General features: G+C 39.8%; 1 protein-coding gene across 1 annotated transcript in view; it reads left to right on the top strand.

The window, feature by feature from the left end:
• dhcr24 (24-dehydrocholesterol reductase) overlaps window positions 1–17,387 on the top strand; it is a 28,137-nt gene extending 10,750 nt beyond the window's left edge. Inside the window, exons 4-9 of the mRNA XM_052012787.1 lie at window positions 489–607; window positions 4,202–4,465; window positions 8,512–8,655; window positions 9,262–9,459; window positions 10,094–10,272; window positions 13,556–17,387. Of these exons, the coding sequence (XP_051868747.1) occupies window positions 489–607; window positions 4,202–4,465; window positions 8,512–8,655; window positions 9,262–9,459; window positions 10,094–10,272; window positions 13,556–13,709 (1,058 nt within the window). The 3' untranslated portion in view covers window positions 13,710–17,387. The remainder of the gene's footprint in view (window positions 1–488; window positions 608–4,201; window positions 4,466–8,511; window positions 8,656–9,261; window positions 9,460–10,093; window positions 10,273–13,555) is intronic.
• The last annotated feature ends 367 nt before the right edge of the window (window positions 17,388–17,754 follow it).

Raw genomic sequence — 17,754 nt, 5'->3', positions numbered from 1 at the left:
GTTGCTCACGTAGGTTTCAATATAAGTTACTGGTACAAGAAGAGAAAGGAAAAGCCAGAACTGGGGAAGTCTGAGGACTCATTGAAGGACTTGGTTGTACATTCCTGTTCTTCCTGACCCAAAAGAATTCTATAAAAATGTTTATTTTGCTCCTCTAACTAGTTAGCTAGGTCATCTTTGTGTATTTGGGTCAGGAGACTCATCTACTTGTTGCAATACATCATTGTCAAGGGGTATGACTTAATTTTAGTAATACCGAATTATTAAATATTTGTATCTAGTAGCTTCTGATTGCTAATGATTTGTGAAACGTTAAGCATGAAGGAATTCTCTTCAGCCACTGTCTTCCAGTACTTGGAGTTCTGTTTCTGAATATTCAATGTAGTAAATAGATTCAACTTAATTTGTGAATTGTTCAGATAGTCTTCTTACTACTGAAAAATCTCTAATATTCACTACCTCAAACTTGAACAAGTGTCTGTTTTTAGGTGGCCTTATCATGGGAACTGGCATTGAATCTTCATCTCACATCTATGGACTTTTCCAACACATCTGTATAGCCTACGAGCTGGTCTTAGCTGATGGCAGCCTTGTAAGGTGCACAGAGGTAAAAGAAATGGGATCTTATTTTGCCCCAGCAATTTTTGGCTTATTCATCTAAAATTCTGTGTTGCGCTTAAGCTATTACATTTTGAAATATTTGCATGAAGTTGTCCAAACCCACTCACTTCCCATCTTTTTTTTGTGTAACTCTTCTACTTCACTGTTGTTAACACAAAAGGCACTGAAAGTGAAATATGTAAAGGAATTGCCCAGTTCTTACACTCATTGTCAACTTCATGTACTCTTAAGTATGTTTCAGGACAAGCTAGTTTGAGTGATGTTTGCTCCATGCATCCACAGTATCACTGGAATGTGAAGTTGAACCAAGTCCTCGTGTCCATGTGAATGCTATAGAATTTTGCAATAAGCAGGAAGTCCTTCTGGTGTCTTTGTATAGCATTCTTGTGTCAACCAAAAACAAATTGTGTTAAGGAGCCAATCATACAAATGTCTGTGAAATTTGGTGTCGAAGAATCATCAGATGATGCAGTACAGAAAGAGGCCATCCTGCTTTTCGTAGCAGTGCTGTCTCTTTGCAAGAGTTGTCCAACTAATCCCACAATCGCTGGAACATTCTTTTTCTTATCTAAGATTTTGAGCACCTACCAAAAGCTCCTCAATCTTTTATATTCATAAGGGAACAACTGGAGGTTACCAGTTTCCTCATAAACTGAAATCCATCCTCCCTGGTACTATTCTTGTAAATTTCTACCCTGTCCAAAGATCTTGAAATTCACCTGAGCAAAAAAAAAATTGGTGTTCAGAATTTACCACAGTAATTGTTTGTCTTATTTCACTCTTTATAAATTTTGCTAGTGTACTACATTGGGAGTGGAGGTTACTATCTCCTGGAAAGATTTTTTTTATTTACCCCGCACCTCCTCCACACACCCCCTGCCCACCAGTTAAAAGTAGAGTACTACAGCACAGAAACAGGCCCTTTGGCCCACCTTGTCCAGGCCACCTGATCTTCTGCCTAGTCCTATCAACCTGCACCTGGACCATGTCCCTCAAACCCCTCCCATCCATGTACATGTCCAAACTTCTCTTAAATATTACAGTTGAACCCACATCTACCACTTCTGCTGGCAGTTCATTCCCCATTTGCACCACCCTCTGAGTGAAGAAGTTTCCTCATATTCCCCTTAAATATTTCACCTTTCACCCTAAACTTATGTCCTCTAGTTCTAATCTCTCAACTTTAGGGGAAAAAGCCTGCATGCATTCACCCTATCTATACCCCTCATAATTTTGTCTACCTCCAAGATCTCCCCTCATTCTCTTGCACTCCAGGGAATAAAGTCCTAACCTATTCAGCCTTTCCCTATAACTCTGGTCCTCAAGTCCCAGCAACATCCTTGTAAATTTTCTCTGCACTCTTTCAAGCTTATTGATATCTTTCCTGTAGATGGGTGACCAGAACTGCACGCAATACTCTAACTTCGGCCTCAACAACATCTTGTACAACTTCAACATAATATCCCAACTCCTGTACTCAATGCCCTGATTTATGAAGGCCAAAGTGCCAAAAGTTCTCTTTATGACCCTATCTACCTGTGGTGCCACTTTCAAGGAACTATGGATCTGTATTCCCAGGTCCTTTTGTTCTGCTGCACACCTCAGAGCCCTACCATTCACTGTACAAGTCTTACCCTGGTTTGTCCTCCCAAAGTGCAATACCTCGCACTTGTCTGCATTAAATTCCATCAGCCATTTTTCAGCCCATTTACCTAGCTGGTCAAGATCATGCTGCAAGCTTTGATATCCTTCCTCACTGTCCAGTATGCCCCCAATCTTGGTGTCATCTGCAAATTTGCTGATCCAGTTTACCATATTATCTAAATTAATGATTTAGCTGATAATAAACAACAGCGGACCCAGCACCGATCCCTGCAGCACACCAGTAGTCACAGGCCTCCAGAGACACAACTATACTACCACTCTCTGGCTTCTCCTGCTAATCCAATGTTGAATGCATTTGGCGACTTCATCCTGAATGCCAAGCGACTTAACATTCTGGACCAGCGTCCTATGTGGGACTTTGTCAAAGGCACTGCTAAAGTCCATATAGACAACATCCACTGCCTTTACCTCATTGACCTTCTTGGTAACTTACTCGATAAACTCTATAAGATTGGTTAGACATGACCTGCCACGCACAAAGCCATGTTGACCATCCCTAATCAGGCCCTATCTATCAAAATACTTGTATATCCTGTCCCTTAGAATACCTTCCAATAAACTTACCCACAACTGACGTCAGGCTCACTGGCTTATAATTTCCCGGCTTATTCTTCGAGCCTTTCTTGAACAGCAGACCTCTGGCACCTCACCCGTGGCTAAGGATGTTTTAAATGTCTCTGCCAGGCCCCTGCAATTTCTGCACTAGCCTCCCACAGGAGGACACCTCGACAGGCCCTGAAGATTTATTCACCTTAGTTCATCTCAAGACAGCCAGCACCACCTCTTCTGTAATCCGAGTATGGTCCATGACCTCACTACTCTTTTGCCTTAGTTCTATAGTCTCTGTGTCTGTCTCCAGAGTAAATATGGATGCAAAAAATTCATTTAAGATCTCCCCCATCTCTTTTGGCTCCATGCATAGTGACCACTCTGATCTTCAAGCAGACCAATTTTGTCCCTTGCTACCCTTTTGCTCTTAATATAACTATAGAAACCCTTGATTCTCTTTCACCTTGTCTGCCAGAGCAACCTTATGTCCTCTTTTTTTTTTCCCTCCTGATTTCTCCCTTTAGTGATCTCTTGCATTTCTTATACTCCTCGAGCACCTCATATGATCCTAACTGCCTATCCCTGATATGCACCACCTTTTTCGTTACTAAGGCCTCAATATCCCTCGATAACCAAGGTTCCCTAAACCTGTTAGCCTTGCCTTTTATTCTAATAGGAACATACAGATTCTGTACTCTCACTATTTCACTTTTGAAAGCCTCCCACTTACCAAGAATTTCTTTGCCAGAAAATGGCCCATCCCAATCCATGCCTGCCAGATCCCTTCTGATGCCATCAAAATTGGCCTTACTCCAATTTGGAATGTCAACCTGAGGACCAGTCCTATCCTTCTCCATATTTATCTTGAAACTAATGGATTTAGTTCCTGAAACTCTGATTTTAGGAACTTTTGCTTTTATAATATTCCCACATGGCCAGATGACTTGGATTTGAACTTGACCTTCAGGACTGTTTGTGTTGCATTTGTGTTCTCTCAGTGACCAAATGGTTTCCCACCAGGTGCTTCTGTTTCTTCCCACAACCCAAAGAGGTGCTGGTGGGTTAAGTGGCTTCTATAAATTTATCCTTTTGTGTAAACAAGTGGTAAAAGGAATCAAAGAGGAATGGATTGACATGTGGGAAAGAATAAGTTGCAAAGCCATAGGGAAAACAAGAGTGCAACTAATGGGATTGCCCTGTTGGGAGATGGCATGTTCGCAATGGGCTGACTGGCTGCTTTTGTTGCAATAAGTGGGTCTGATACAACAAAATGGGGTTGAATTTTCTTTTGTGAGGGGGGGGGGGGAATGCCTGGAGTTTGACTTCCACTACTTTGCTAAAACAATACTTTCTCTCTTGTCCTCAGAAAGAGAATCCAGACTTATTTTATGCTGTGCCTTGGTCATGTGGTACTCTCGGATTTCTTGTTGCTGCAGAGATCAAGATTATTCCTGCTAAGAAGTATGTGCGTCTGCAGTACCAGCCAGTGCGTAGTCTGAAGATGATATGTGAAACGTTCAGTAGAGAATCCCAAAACAAAGAGAACCATTTTGTGGAGGGCCTTGTGTATTCACAGGATGAGGCTGTGATAATGACAGGAGTCCTTACTGATGTGGCTGAGCCAGGAAAGGTAAATTATACCAAGGGAGAAACCAGTAAAGATTACCAAAATAAATTTGCTCATGGTTTTATTTAATATTTGGAGCATACCCTTTTAACCCTTATCCCTGCAGTTATTGGATTCTCTTTTGAAGAAGGATCAATAGTTGTTTCAGTTTCCATGTGCTACTAACTTGTAAAAGAGCAGAAATAGTTGGTTTTTGCTTTGAGATTTTGGTCCTTGTCATTGTTTGATTGCAGCTTTGACTGTTTCACTTTAACGGTTTGTCATCTCTAGTTTGTTTGCTGTGGTCCATTTCAGTGGGTCTGCTGTTGCTTGATTCCACTTTAACCTATTCGAGCATCTTCAGCAATGGTTTCTTTTACTTCCCCTTGCAATATTTCCTCCTGAAGTCCCCCATTAATCTATTCTTCTTTGCTCCAACATGCCATCCTTGTCAACAATTTGGGGTCATCTTTCATGTGCTTGCTGTCTTAACATGTCCTGTCCATTCAAAATATTCAACAATCAGTCTTGATGATTTATGATTTCCTTCAGTTAAACACTGGAGAGACTCAGATCATCACCTTCCCAAATCCTCTACTGATCTTGCTTACTACTTTGGTTTGGCTTGAATCGGACTGTCTGGCATCTTGCTGAGTTTTGGCAGAGCTTAGCTTTTCCTAAGTCTGCTGTAATGCAGACTACTCGCATTTATTTTGGTAGTGTTTCTATGTCAGAAGGAACAAAGTGCAAGTGAGTCCTGCAGTCGAGCCTTTTGTATCTCCTAACTTGACTGTTCCACTGCTTTCCTCCCTAGCCTCATACTGATGATGCTCTGTAAACTTCATTACATGTAACAAATTGCTATCCATATTCTATCCTGCACCAACTGACATTCATCTATCCCACCTGTACTTCCTGACCTTTGTTCCCAGTCCCCTGGTGTTTCCAATTTAAAATTTTCATCCTTGTATCACAGTAACCTCCTTTCTGGTTCACATTCTCCTTCACATTGGCAGCCATGCAGTGAGGTTTCTCATGTTCTGAAATTCCTTTCCTAAAATTTCTTCCTTCCTATTTTCCTGCCAGGTCTATGCCCAAACTTTTGGTCACCTTCCCAAATTCCCCATTTCTACTTGGAATCACTGTCTGATTGTGAAGGAATATGACAGTTGGGAAGACTAAGCCATTTAGCTCCTCTTGCCTATTGTCCATTTTGTAAACTCATGGTGGATCTTTTGCTTTAATGGCACTTTTCTGAATTTGCCCTATGTCCCTTGATGTCCAAAACAGAGGATAAGTGTTGAAATACCAATGAAGATCTCTAGGTTGCACTTGATAATGTTATGGACTCAGTGAAAGTCCCTTTAAGATAGAGAGTGTGTGTGTGTGTATGTGTGTGTGGGGCGTGCTTACGTCAATAGAAGATAAAGGACGTAATGACGTTGTTGAAGAAGTTAGAAGAAGAAGAGAGAGAGAGAAGGGAGAGAGACACCAGCCTGCTTGTTTTTGTGAAACTTGTAAATGGTCCAACTTCGTTTCAAGGTTCTCCATGATATTTTGGTTTTTCAGTTTCGATGGAACAATATTTGGTCTAAATTGGCTCCAGTCATTTCGATGGCGTGGGTTCGAATCCCACCGCTGCCACCATGTTATGGACTCAGTGAAAGTCCCTTTAAGATAGAGAGTGTGTGTGTATGTGTGTGTGGGGCGTGCTTACGTCAATAGAAGATAAAGGACGTAATGACGTTGTTGAAGAAGTTAGAAGAAGAAGAGAGAGAGAGAAGGGAGAGAGACACCAGCCTGCTTGTTTTTCTCTATCGATGGATGAGAAACAATAACAGTTTTTAACACTGAAAAAAAAATGTTATGGACTCAGTGAAAGTCCCTTTAAGATAGAGAGTGTGTGTGTGGGGCGTGCTTACGTCAATAGAAGATAAAGGACGTAATGACGTTGTTGAAGAAGTTAGAAGAAGAAGAGAGAGAGAGAAGGGAGAGAGACACCAGCCTGCTTGTTTTTCTCTATCGATGGATGAGAAACAATAACAGTTTTTAACACTGAAAAAAAAATGTTATGGACTCAGTGAAAGTCCCTTTAAGATAGAGAGTGTGTGTGTATGTGTGTGTGGAACGTCATTACGTCCTTTATCTTCTATTGACGTAAGCACGCCCCACACACACATACACACACACTCTCTATCTTAAAGGGACTTTCACTGAGTCCATAACAATAAGTTGACCAAAGTTAGTGTATATTTGCTTACTGCTGAAGTTACAGTGAGGAAAGTGTTGCAATTTTTTTTAATGGGGAAGAAAATGAAGCAGGAATAAGCCAATCAGCTTGTGTCTGCTTTGCTCTTCATTAAAACTGACTGATCTTTTATCTCTGTGCCTCTTTCCTGCACAAACCCCATATCCCTTGACATATGAAAATCTTTCTACTTGTCTTGAATATACTCAGCAGCTGAACCCCCATGGCCCTCTTGGGTAGAGAATTCCAAGTATTTCTTCTTGCCTCAGTCCTGAATGGTCAGATGTTTATTGTTGGACCATGCCCCCTGATCCTAGGCACCAAGTCCAAGGGAAACATCATCCTGTCAAGCCCCGTAGTTCTTTTCTAAATGTTTCATCACGATCCCCCTTGTGCTTCTGAACTCAAGGGAGTATTAGCCTAGTCTGTTTAATCTCTCTACACAGGATTATACTCCAATCCCAAGAATCATCGGGTTGATCTTAATTCCTTAATGGGAAGATCAGTTCTGTACACTGTTCTGGGTGTGGTCTCAACAGAGCCTATATAGTTGCAGCATAGTGTGCACTCTGTGCTCAAATCCTTGTGCAATGAATGCAACTTGTTTGCTGGATCTGCATGTTAACTTTCAGTGAGTTGTGTACGGGGACAACTAGGTCATTGAAATCCCAGAAAATTTGGATCTTGCTGATTTCCTTTGAACATAAATACTGTTCAGTCTCTCTCGATACATTTTTAAAAAAAGAAAAATTCTGCTTTTCTATTTTACCCAAGTTGTATTCTATCATGTCCTTGCCCACTCACTCAACATCTCTATATCCACTTGAAACTTCTCTATAAGCTCCCTATAGCTCTTGCTACCATCCAGATTTGGATATATTACTCTTGGTCCCCTCATTCAAATCATGGAATTAGATTACAAACAGTTGATCTTGCAGCATCTCACTAGTTATAGCCTCCAAACCCTAAACCTCCCATTTATTCCTACTGCTTGTTTTCTGTCTATTAACCAATCTGTATTTCAGGCTAAGAGTGTTTTTTGAAGCCAAGGTTGGATCAGTCATGATCTTACTGATGGCTAATTTAGCCTCTTCCTGCTCCTGTTTTTTTATTTTTTGTTTTGTTGTGAATACTGCATGTGCAAAGATTAAAAAGCCTTCAATTTTGTCTTTTTATCCTATTTTTTTTTCTCCACTTGACTTTAAGTATTCTCATACTTTGCATCTTTCTCTTTGACACATTGTGGTAATCATATTCAATTTTTCTACCCTGCGTGATTGTCATGTTCTTTCTTTAATTTCCCCTCATCTGAATACCCACCGCGATATCCTTCCTCCTCTAGCTCCCATTATTTAAAGCTTAATCTGCAACACTTATTCAGTTTGTTATAATATTGGTTCCAGTTTGATTCATGTAAAGTCCACCTCAATGAGAACATTTTTCTCCATTGTCCAGTACTGGTGCCTGTGCCCTGCGAATTGAAACCTTTTTTTTTCCCCATACCAGTCTCTGAGCAATGTGTTCATTCCTCTGATCTCAATGGTTTCCTGCCAGTGTACTCCTCTGGTGTTACCCTTTTGGATTCCCATACCTTCCCTGCATAGTTACATCGTCATGTCCCTCTTGACCGACCAGCTTGGGTAGTTCTGTTTATTTAAAGCAAGATGTTAACTTAGTCTTCCTAAATTTAAATGAATCTACGGTGACTTGGGGGAAAAAAAGTAAGTGGGGTATAACTATATCTGAGAGGCCCAATCTTTATCATTAAGGTGAAATTCTTGAGACTTGTGTCATTTGATAGAACTTTTGTTTTATTTTTTAGATCAATAGAATTGGCTATTACTACAAACCATGGTTCTTTAAACATGTGGAGAAATACTTGCAAGAGAGCCACAGTGCAGTGGAATATATCCCTTTGAGGCACTACTATCACCGTCACACTCGCAGCATTTTCTGGGAGCTTCAGGTATCTAATATAGGAAATACTTCCAGGCATGTGAACTCTTGTTCTTCCAACTTCGACAATAGACATCTAACAGAAAAAACATGGTATTTTAATAAGTAGTTAATACATTTTAGTGCTATATTCATTTTATTTGTAGGAACACGGAACCTATGCTACCAAAATCTATAATCTGACTGTTTTTAAAAATAAATTCAGTAAATAAATTTAAGATGAAGACACTTTTGTTTAAACTTTTACTGTTGGGTTGTCAGGTGCTAATTGAGCTGTATTTTTGTTTCCAGCACCAGTAGTCTGCTTTTCATGTGGTTTACAGAATAAATGTAGGACATAACTTTTGAAATGAAAGGCCTTGTACAAGTTGCTTGAACATATGTGCCAAACTATTCCAAGCTCTTTTTAAACACATCAGGTTTTATATGTATACAGCATACATTCTGTACCTATTAGGTACAAGGAGAGATTTTGTGATTATAAATTATAGGAACCCTACAGAGGTGCTTCAAAAAAAGATGAATTATTCACCAGATTATAATGTAAAACAAAAGCAGTAAAAACTGTTTTACAAAAGTTTGTGCTAATATTTTTTTATTTCCCTCTACATTGAAGGATATAATTCCATTTGGCAATAATCCACTCTTCCGTTATGTGTTTGGCTGGATGGTCCCTCCCAAGATTTCATTACTGAAGCTGACCCAAGGAGAAACTATTCGTAAACTGTATGAGCAACACCATGTGGTTCAAGACATGCTGGTGCCAATAAAGAGTTTGGAGAAGTTGATTCTTTTCCTGCACAGTGAGATCAATGTATGCAAATTATTGGAAATATTGTTTGATTTAATTTTGGAAGGATTAGCTTGTGGCACTTGCCCAAGTTCTTAATGCCAGTACTTTTTGTATGTTTTACCTTCCTAAAGAGGAAGATATTAATGAGTAGAATTGGGTGAGTTTGTCTGCCCCATGCTTGCTTTGTCTTAAAGGGATTTTTACTTTCTGCAGCACTTAAAAATTTAAGTTCGTATCAAATTACTTGGAATACAAAGTACTTGTTTAGTATCTTAACAGTACCCTTAGCATCAATGTGCAAGTTCTCAGTTTTGTCCTCAATAGGCCTCACTACTCATGTACTTTATATGTCCATGGAACACTTCTGGATTTCAATTTATGTTGGCAATTAATCTATTCTCAGATGCTCTCTTTGCCTCTCTAAATTTTTACTTCACCTCTGATTCCTTTGTAAATGTAGTTCTCATTTGTAATCAATAATGTAAAATCGCAGGTTTATTCATTCTACCAAAAATTTACAAAGTTTTTTTTTGCACCCAAGCTGAGATCAACTACTACAACGACATACTCTATGATCTAGGAAATCAAGAGAAACTGGTTTGTTCTTATTGCCTCAGTGCCTTGTCAAAACTCATGTTCTGTTTGTTTCCTGCAGGTTTACCCTCTCTGGTTGTGTCCTTTCAACCTACCCAGTCTACCGGGTATGGTCCACCCGAAGGGGGATGAAGCTGAGCTGTATGCAGATGTTGGGGCCTACGGAGAACCCAAGACCAAGCAGTTTGAAGCCAAGTCATCAACCCGACAGCTGGAGCAATTTTTACGTGATTCGCACAGGTAAGTACTGTGCCTGCAGGAGAATTGGAGGAGAAAATTAAATATAAACAGTATGTATAGATATACCGTCATCTGACTAGTTCATAACCAAATTTTATAAAAGGGTTATCTCTACTCTGACTGGAATTTGTGCTTCTGGCACTTTTTGTTTTCCATTTGATTTTCTGTGAAATTATTTGCACAGGAACAATAGGCCTAGAAATTTGATGTATCTGTCCCAGGCACAAGAATGTCAATGGTCCCTGCCCCACAGTATGTTTTGCTGCATTGGAGACTATACCTAAAGCAGATCTGAGCCACTTTTGTCTAGTTAATCATGTGGTTCTTGAAGGCTGCATCTGACGAGCACCTTCAAGAATGCTGCCCTTCCTGTACTGCCACAGAGGTCATGATATCATCAACATTTGAAATGAGTGGAATGCAGATTAACTTCTTTACTGTGACACATCAGTAGAGATGTGAGTAATTGCTAAAAGTGGCTTCAGTTTGTGTAGTGTGAGAGGGGCAAGAGGGGGAAAAGAAGCTTAAATGGGAAGAAATACTACAAGATGTCTCCTTCATTGACCATCAGCACTCGCATGACTCAACTTTGGACACAGATGACTTCCCAAGTAAGAATTGGCGTGCAGCTGTTGATGCACGTCTGTTGATGCAGCTTCACCCTGGGAGGTGTTGGGGAGATTGGCAGTAGGACCCACCCCCCCCACTTCTCCCTGGGCCCTTAATGTCTGGATTATCATTGTTTGTTTGGTGTCAGATTCCTTGTTTTTTTTCCCCCACTGCAAGGCACCAAACAATAAACAGCAGTACCAGTGTGAGCCAAATGTTTGATGCATTGTAATGAGCTGCCAGTATCACTGATTCTTATGCTTACACATAAGTACATTAAGCCTTGCAGAGCCTCTGTTTTCAAGAATTCTGCTATCTTCTGAAAAGGTCTTTTTTTCTTACCTTTTTCAAATCCATTTAGGTATCTTCTGCTTCACTGCCTTCCCAGTAGATCTGATTTGCCTGAGCTTTAGCAGTGAGTGTTGTTAAACAGTTTAATTATGGATCCGTATCTCACCAAAGCTTGTTCTGGTGCTTGCCAAATATTCAATGTGTGCACTTCATTGCTGGGAATGGTTGCACAGCACTTCTATTGTTTTGATGATGGCAGGGACACTGCTCAGGTTTAACATTTAAGAATTTAGCTTTGGCAATTGTAACAATAAAGCTGCAACATTTAAGCACATTCCAGGACATGGGTTATTCTTGCAGAAGTGCCAGTGAAATGGTTAATTCCAGAGTTTTGGAAATGTTTCATTACATTGGAAAATAGTAAATGCAACCCTTTTATTTGAAGAGGAATGGAAATAAAGTGGGGAAACCACAAGTAAGTTAGCTCAACATCTGTTAATGGGGAAACTTGGAAGCCTTTGCTAACAATAATATGGCAGGGCAGTTGGAAATATTCAAGATCAATGTTGCATGATTTTTATAAAGTGTCACAACAAAGGTTATTGTGGAAAATAAAAGCTCATGGTGTAGGAGGTAACTTCTTGGCACGGGTAGATTGGCTGGCTAACAGAAAATGAAATAAACAGACATAAATGGGTCTTCTGTTTGGCAGTATGTAATCAGTGGTGTGGTATGAGGATTACTGCTGAGGCCTTGGCTTTTCACAACTTTAAAGACTTGGATGAAGGCACCAAAGGCGTGGTTACTAAATTTGCTGAATACACAAAATAGGTAGAAAGTAAGTAGTGAAGAGCATGTAAGGAAGCTACAATGGGATTTAAGTTGGTGGATAAAGATCTGGCAAATAATGTAAAATGTGGGGAAATATGAAATCAGTTTTGACAGGAAATATGAAAAAGCATATTATCTAAATAGTAAGAAATCGTAGAGCTTTCACACATAGAAGGTTCTGGGTTTCTAGTACATGATTCACAGAAGGCCAGTATGCAGGTACAATAAGTAATTAGGAAAGCTTCCAGCATGTTATCATTACTAGATAAACACAAGTAGGGAGATTATGCTCATAAGGGCATTCGATGGAGGCCACTTCTGGAGTAATGTGTACAGTATTGGTCTCCTTGCTTAAGGAAAGGTGTTAATTTGTTACAAGCAATTCCTAGGTTTACTAGACTAATACCTGGAATGGGTGGGTTGCCTTACAAGGAAAGGATGGGAAAGCTGGAGTTTAGAAGATTGAGATGTGATTTGGTTGGAACAAGAGATCTTGAGGGGTCTTGACATGGTGTGTGTGTGTGTATTTGTGGGGAAAACCTAGAACTAGGGATCACTGTTTTTGGGGGGTGGTAGAGAAGGGGAAGAAACAAGGGGGTTGCACATGGAAATTGACAAATCCTTTTTGAGGACTGAATCTTTGGAAGTCCTCAAAGGGAAGTGGAAGTAGAATCTATGATTTTAAGGCAGAGGTGGATGAAACTTCAGGACTGATGGGATGAAAGATTACCTTGGTAGATGAAAATTTGGAGTTGAGGTTACAATCTGATCAATCAGGATACAAACGTGATTTTATTAAAGGCTGGAGCAGTCTTAAGGGATTGACTGGCTTACACCTTCTAACTTTTAACGATTTGGCATGTTCCGTGCACCTAGTAAATTAGAAGGAAAGTGAAATATTTTTTCAGGTACCTGAACATCCGTGTTACAGGGGGAGGGGAGGTCGAGTGGCGTTCCTAGAAAATGGCCCGAATTGTGGTGATCTGTAATGCAAAGCCACATCATCTGCACAAGTATCAAGAAATACAAGTTGGGGAAAAAACTTACTTTTTTCTTTAACCCCTACACAGATTACGTGAGATCGAATTTTATTCTGAATCTCAAATTTTTGGCTAGTGATTTGTGAATTCTGTAAGGATAAGGATGAATGTCTGTAACCTGAACAGCTGTACTATGGGGTTGCCTGTCTGCAACTTTCTTTAAAAAAAACCCTTTGTAGAAGGTTAGGGCAGGCACGGTAGTGTAGCGGTTAGCTTGATGCTATTACAGCGCCAGCGACCTGGGTTCCATTCCGGCCACTCTCTGTAAGGAGTTTGTACGTTCTCCCCGTGACTATGTGGGTTTCCTCTGGGTGCTCCGGTTTCCTCCCACATTCCAAAGACATGGGTTAGGAAGTTGTGGGCAGGCTATGTTGGCACCGGAAACGTGGCTACACTTGCAGGCTGCCCCCAGAACACTCTACACAAAAGATGCATTTCACTGTGTGTTTCCATGTACATGTGACTAATAAAGATATCTTAAATTTTAAATGGTGTCTTGATTTTTCTTTCAGTTTTCAGATGTTGTATGCTGATTGCTATCTGACCCGAGAAGAGTTTTGGGAGATGTTTGATGGGTCTCTATACCACAAGTTGAGAGACCAACTGAACTCTAAAGATGCATTCCCTGAGGTTTATGATAAGATCTGCAAGGCAGCGAGACACTGAGCGCCCCAAGGAAGAAGCCAAGTGTAATTCAATAGTAAATCGATTCTCATCTGAGAGATGTATGCAGGATTTTTTTAAATCCAAAGACTTCTCCGTTTTTATCATGAACACTATTTTTGTGTGAATCCACTCATTCTGATCTTTACCTCTCCTTTCCTGTCCATACCCCTCATCTCATCAAAGCAGTGAAGCATGTTGATGTTCAATTCTGTAGGCATCAGCAACCCTGTGGCACATCACTAAATAGCATAGAGAGTAAATTTAGTATTTGTGTGTGATCTGAAATCCATAACATGCCTCTCTATGGATCACTAATTGGCTAAATCTGGTCATGTATGCAGAAATACATGACCTACTTTTTCTGGAGCCTCGAGATTGCAGATGCTGGAATTGGAGTAATAAGCAATCTGCTGGTGGAACCCTGCAGGTCGGGCAAAATACTGCCTATCTCCCCTCTCCACTCTTGGTCTTGATGCAGCGTTTCAATGTGAAACATCAACAGTTCCCTTTCCCCTCCACAGATGCTGCTCAACCTGCTGAGTTTCTCCAGCAGATTGAAGACGCAAGAGACCATAGATGCTGGAATCTGGAGCGACACACAAGATGCTGGAGGAACTCATTGGGTCTCAACCCAAAACATTGACTGTCCATTTCCCTCCATAAATGCAGCCTGACCCGCTGAGTTCCTCCAGCATTTTGTGTGTTGCTCCTCCAACAGATTGTTGCTTACTCCTTCTGACTGTTATTGATTTATTGGCAAAATAATATCAAATATGAATAGGAGCATTTGTGTTTTTATAGTTGATGGTAAGGTACGTGCATCATGGACTGCTTGTAACCTGGCAATGATTATGGAGGTGCCTAATACTGTGTAATAATCCACTGAGCCAATATGGGAGAGTTAAATGTTTTGTAATTTTTGTTTGTAATTGTATGTTTTATTCACCTGCAATGTTTCTAAGCAAAATGTATAATGTTTGTAATCACATTTGTGTAAAATTGTGAATATAATGGCATGATGTGAAATTTACAGTTTGTTTTGTTTTCAAAATGATGAATTGATTCAACAATTTTTTGCACTTTTATACTTTATCAAAGGTGCCTAGTCTCCCTTGATAAATGTATGAATGATACCATGTGCCCTTGTGCTCCATGTGCTTAAGAGGTATAACAGCTGCTACTCTGACCCATGTCATCGTAAAGTTTGTATTCAATTCAGCTATTGTGCTAAAAGATTGGTGTGAAGTCTTCAACTTCCCACACAGTTAGTTAATTAAGTTGAACATTAATTAAGAAAAGATAGAAAAGTATTATTCTAGGAGTCTTGCATGTTTTGGAATTAGATTAAATCTTTAGGAAAAATAAAAGCCAACCTTTCTAGGGGAAGTATACTTTTGACTTATGGTAAAGCCAGCAACCAAATTCAGTACCTCCTGATGACAACAACACAGTAGACTTATCAGGCTATGATAAGTGGACAGTGTTCCAGCTCTACAAATGTTCTTGCACATCCACCCATCTTAACCTCCCTCAGTTCAGTCCCGGAAATACTGCTTGCCCAGAGGACCACAGATCTTGTGTAAATGAACATGTTGCACCCAGGAACTTGAAGTGCATGTCATTTTAATTGCTTGGATTAAAACAGCAGTCAGGAACAAACAAGGCAAGGCTGATCCAGGTGGCCAAGCTAACATTTAAAATACAAATTGTTAATATTTGTGGGCTAGGAGGAGTATTTCTTGTCTTGGAAGTTTTTAGTGAGCCTTTGCCTTGGATTTTTCTCCGATGGTGAACTTGTACCAATCTTTATCACTCCCCCCAAAAATAGGTAACTGATGTGGAAATTTTGATTGGCCCCAGTTGATGCCATCATCCTTGCCATCTTGGGGGAATCATCAGCACCAGGATGTTCAAATGATACCTGGGAGCTTAAAAGCTCTTCAGCCTCTAACCCACACTCAAATATGGTGACATTTGGAATGGACACAAATATCTGTCGAAACCATTAAATACACTATTTGAGCAATAATCAAAAACAACTTGCTTTTAAGTAAGAGCTTGAATGATGTAAACAATTTGCATAAATGTCTTCAAGTAGTAATTAACTGCTTGGTCAACATTGCTTTTGTGAAAGGCCATTAGAGACATTGTTTATTGAAGGGTGAGAGGATTTCAGATCTCATGAGAAATCTGAAAGGCAAGAGTAGGTAGGCCAAATGGACCACTTGCATCTTTTAATTGTGCAATTAGAGGGAGTGCACAAAATCATTTGAGGAATCTATCAGTTTTTCAATCTGGGTAAACTTGTACCCGTGTGTTGCATCTCGACAGTCAGTAGGCAGTCAGTGTTTGTCAAAAACATGAAACAGCAACATCTGACAAAATTACCTTTTATTGTGATATAATTTGAAGAATTGAGAAAACAAAATGCAACAATTAACTGGAGCAGCAATACTTAGTTTCCTGCTCTCTCACTTTTGCTTAATTTCCTCATGTCATGATTGGTCACATCATTGGCACAGCCTTATTCTAAACTCATCTGTATGCATCTTCAAATGTAGTTCTACCTCCTGGCAATAATTGTGTCAATTCAATTGGTACTAGTAGTTTTTTTTTGTTTTTAACCCATATCACAGTGTAAATGAGGAGTTTACAATAGTCAAAGGCTAGCAGAAAATTAGAAGTTGTACTTGCAGTTTTACTGGTGCTGTAATCTTTGAGCTACTTTAACTGAATTTGTGACATGTTGTTTATCTTGCCATTTCCCATTTCAGCTGACACTTTAACTATCTTAATGCCCTTATACAGGTTAGATTTCCCCCAAATCAGTATAAATACATGATCTAATTTATTGTGGAACTTTGGTAACCTTTTTCTATTTAACTGGGCATATTGTGTGGTTCATTTGATTTTTCCCTTTTGGTTGGGTAAAGGCCTGTTCAAGCCATTCACTGTTGTTTAATGATTTGACAGCTTTACGTGTTTGACATAAACAATTTAAAGCTGTCCAATAAAACAAAAAATAAGCTAGTTACTTGTGAAAGGAATGGAGGTCTTTGCAATACTTAGTCTTTGGCAGCCCAGAAAAGAACAGGTTGTTGCAGAAGTTTAGAATCCCAAAGAGTCTGAAAGCTGCTCATCATTATGGAACCTTGCATTCTCATTGTAAAATGTTATGCTGTTTCATTTAGTGTTCCCTGCAAGTGGCTCCTCATTTAAGTTGTTTCTCATCAATTTATTGATTGATCTGCATTTGCTGTTTCAAGATTTCCAAAAGCTTGATCAAACGTCTTTGCTGTTGATGTTGTATTTGATATTGTTGAAGATTTTGTCTCTATTGATTGACCCTCCAGAATGGAAATTAAACAATATGACTTCAGGAATTGAGCAGACTGCTGTTTGCAGGGCTGAGAACATGCTCTCAAACCAATGACGTGGCAGTGTCTTGAGGACAGTAAAACTTTGTTTACTATTGACCTCCCATCTGCTGCTGAAGGTTTGACTGTGCTTTTTCAATTCATCTCTATTTGTAATTACAATATTTGTGTTTAAATATTCTAATTGTGTAAGTTGAATTTCTTCTGAAACAGCCTGTATTAAAAATATTTTAAACTGAAAATTATGTGGCTCCAATTGGCTTTTCTCCCTGCCTTGATTCATAAATGAATAATGGAGAGTGACAAGGTAGCCAGGAGGGAGCTTAAGAATGAACTTGGGAGAGCAAGAAGGGGATATGAGAAGGCCTTGGCGAGTAGGATTAAAGAAAACCCCAAGGCATTCTACACATATGTGAAGAATAGGAGGATGACTAGACTGAGGGTAGGACTGATCAGGGATAAGAGGAAACATGCCTGGAGTTGGAAGAGGTAGGGGAGATACTTAATGAATACTTTGCTTCAGTATTCACCAGTGAGGGAGACCTTGACATTTGTGAGGATGGTGTACAATAGGCTGATACCGCTAGGGCATGTTGACATGAAGAAAGGGGATATGCTGGAACTTTTGAAAAACATTAGGATAGGTAAGTCACCGGGGCCAGATGGGA

This window comes from Pristis pectinata, chromosome 3, assembly GCF_009764475.1.
Source record: "Pristis pectinata isolate sPriPec2 chromosome 3, sPriPec2.1.pri, whole genome shotgun sequence".
Lineage (NCBI taxonomy): Eukaryota > Metazoa > Chordata > Chondrichthyes > Rhinopristiformes > Pristidae > Pristis > Pristis pectinata.
Note: the sequence above shows the minus strand (reverse complement) of the source record. Positions and strands in the feature narration are given on the sequence as shown.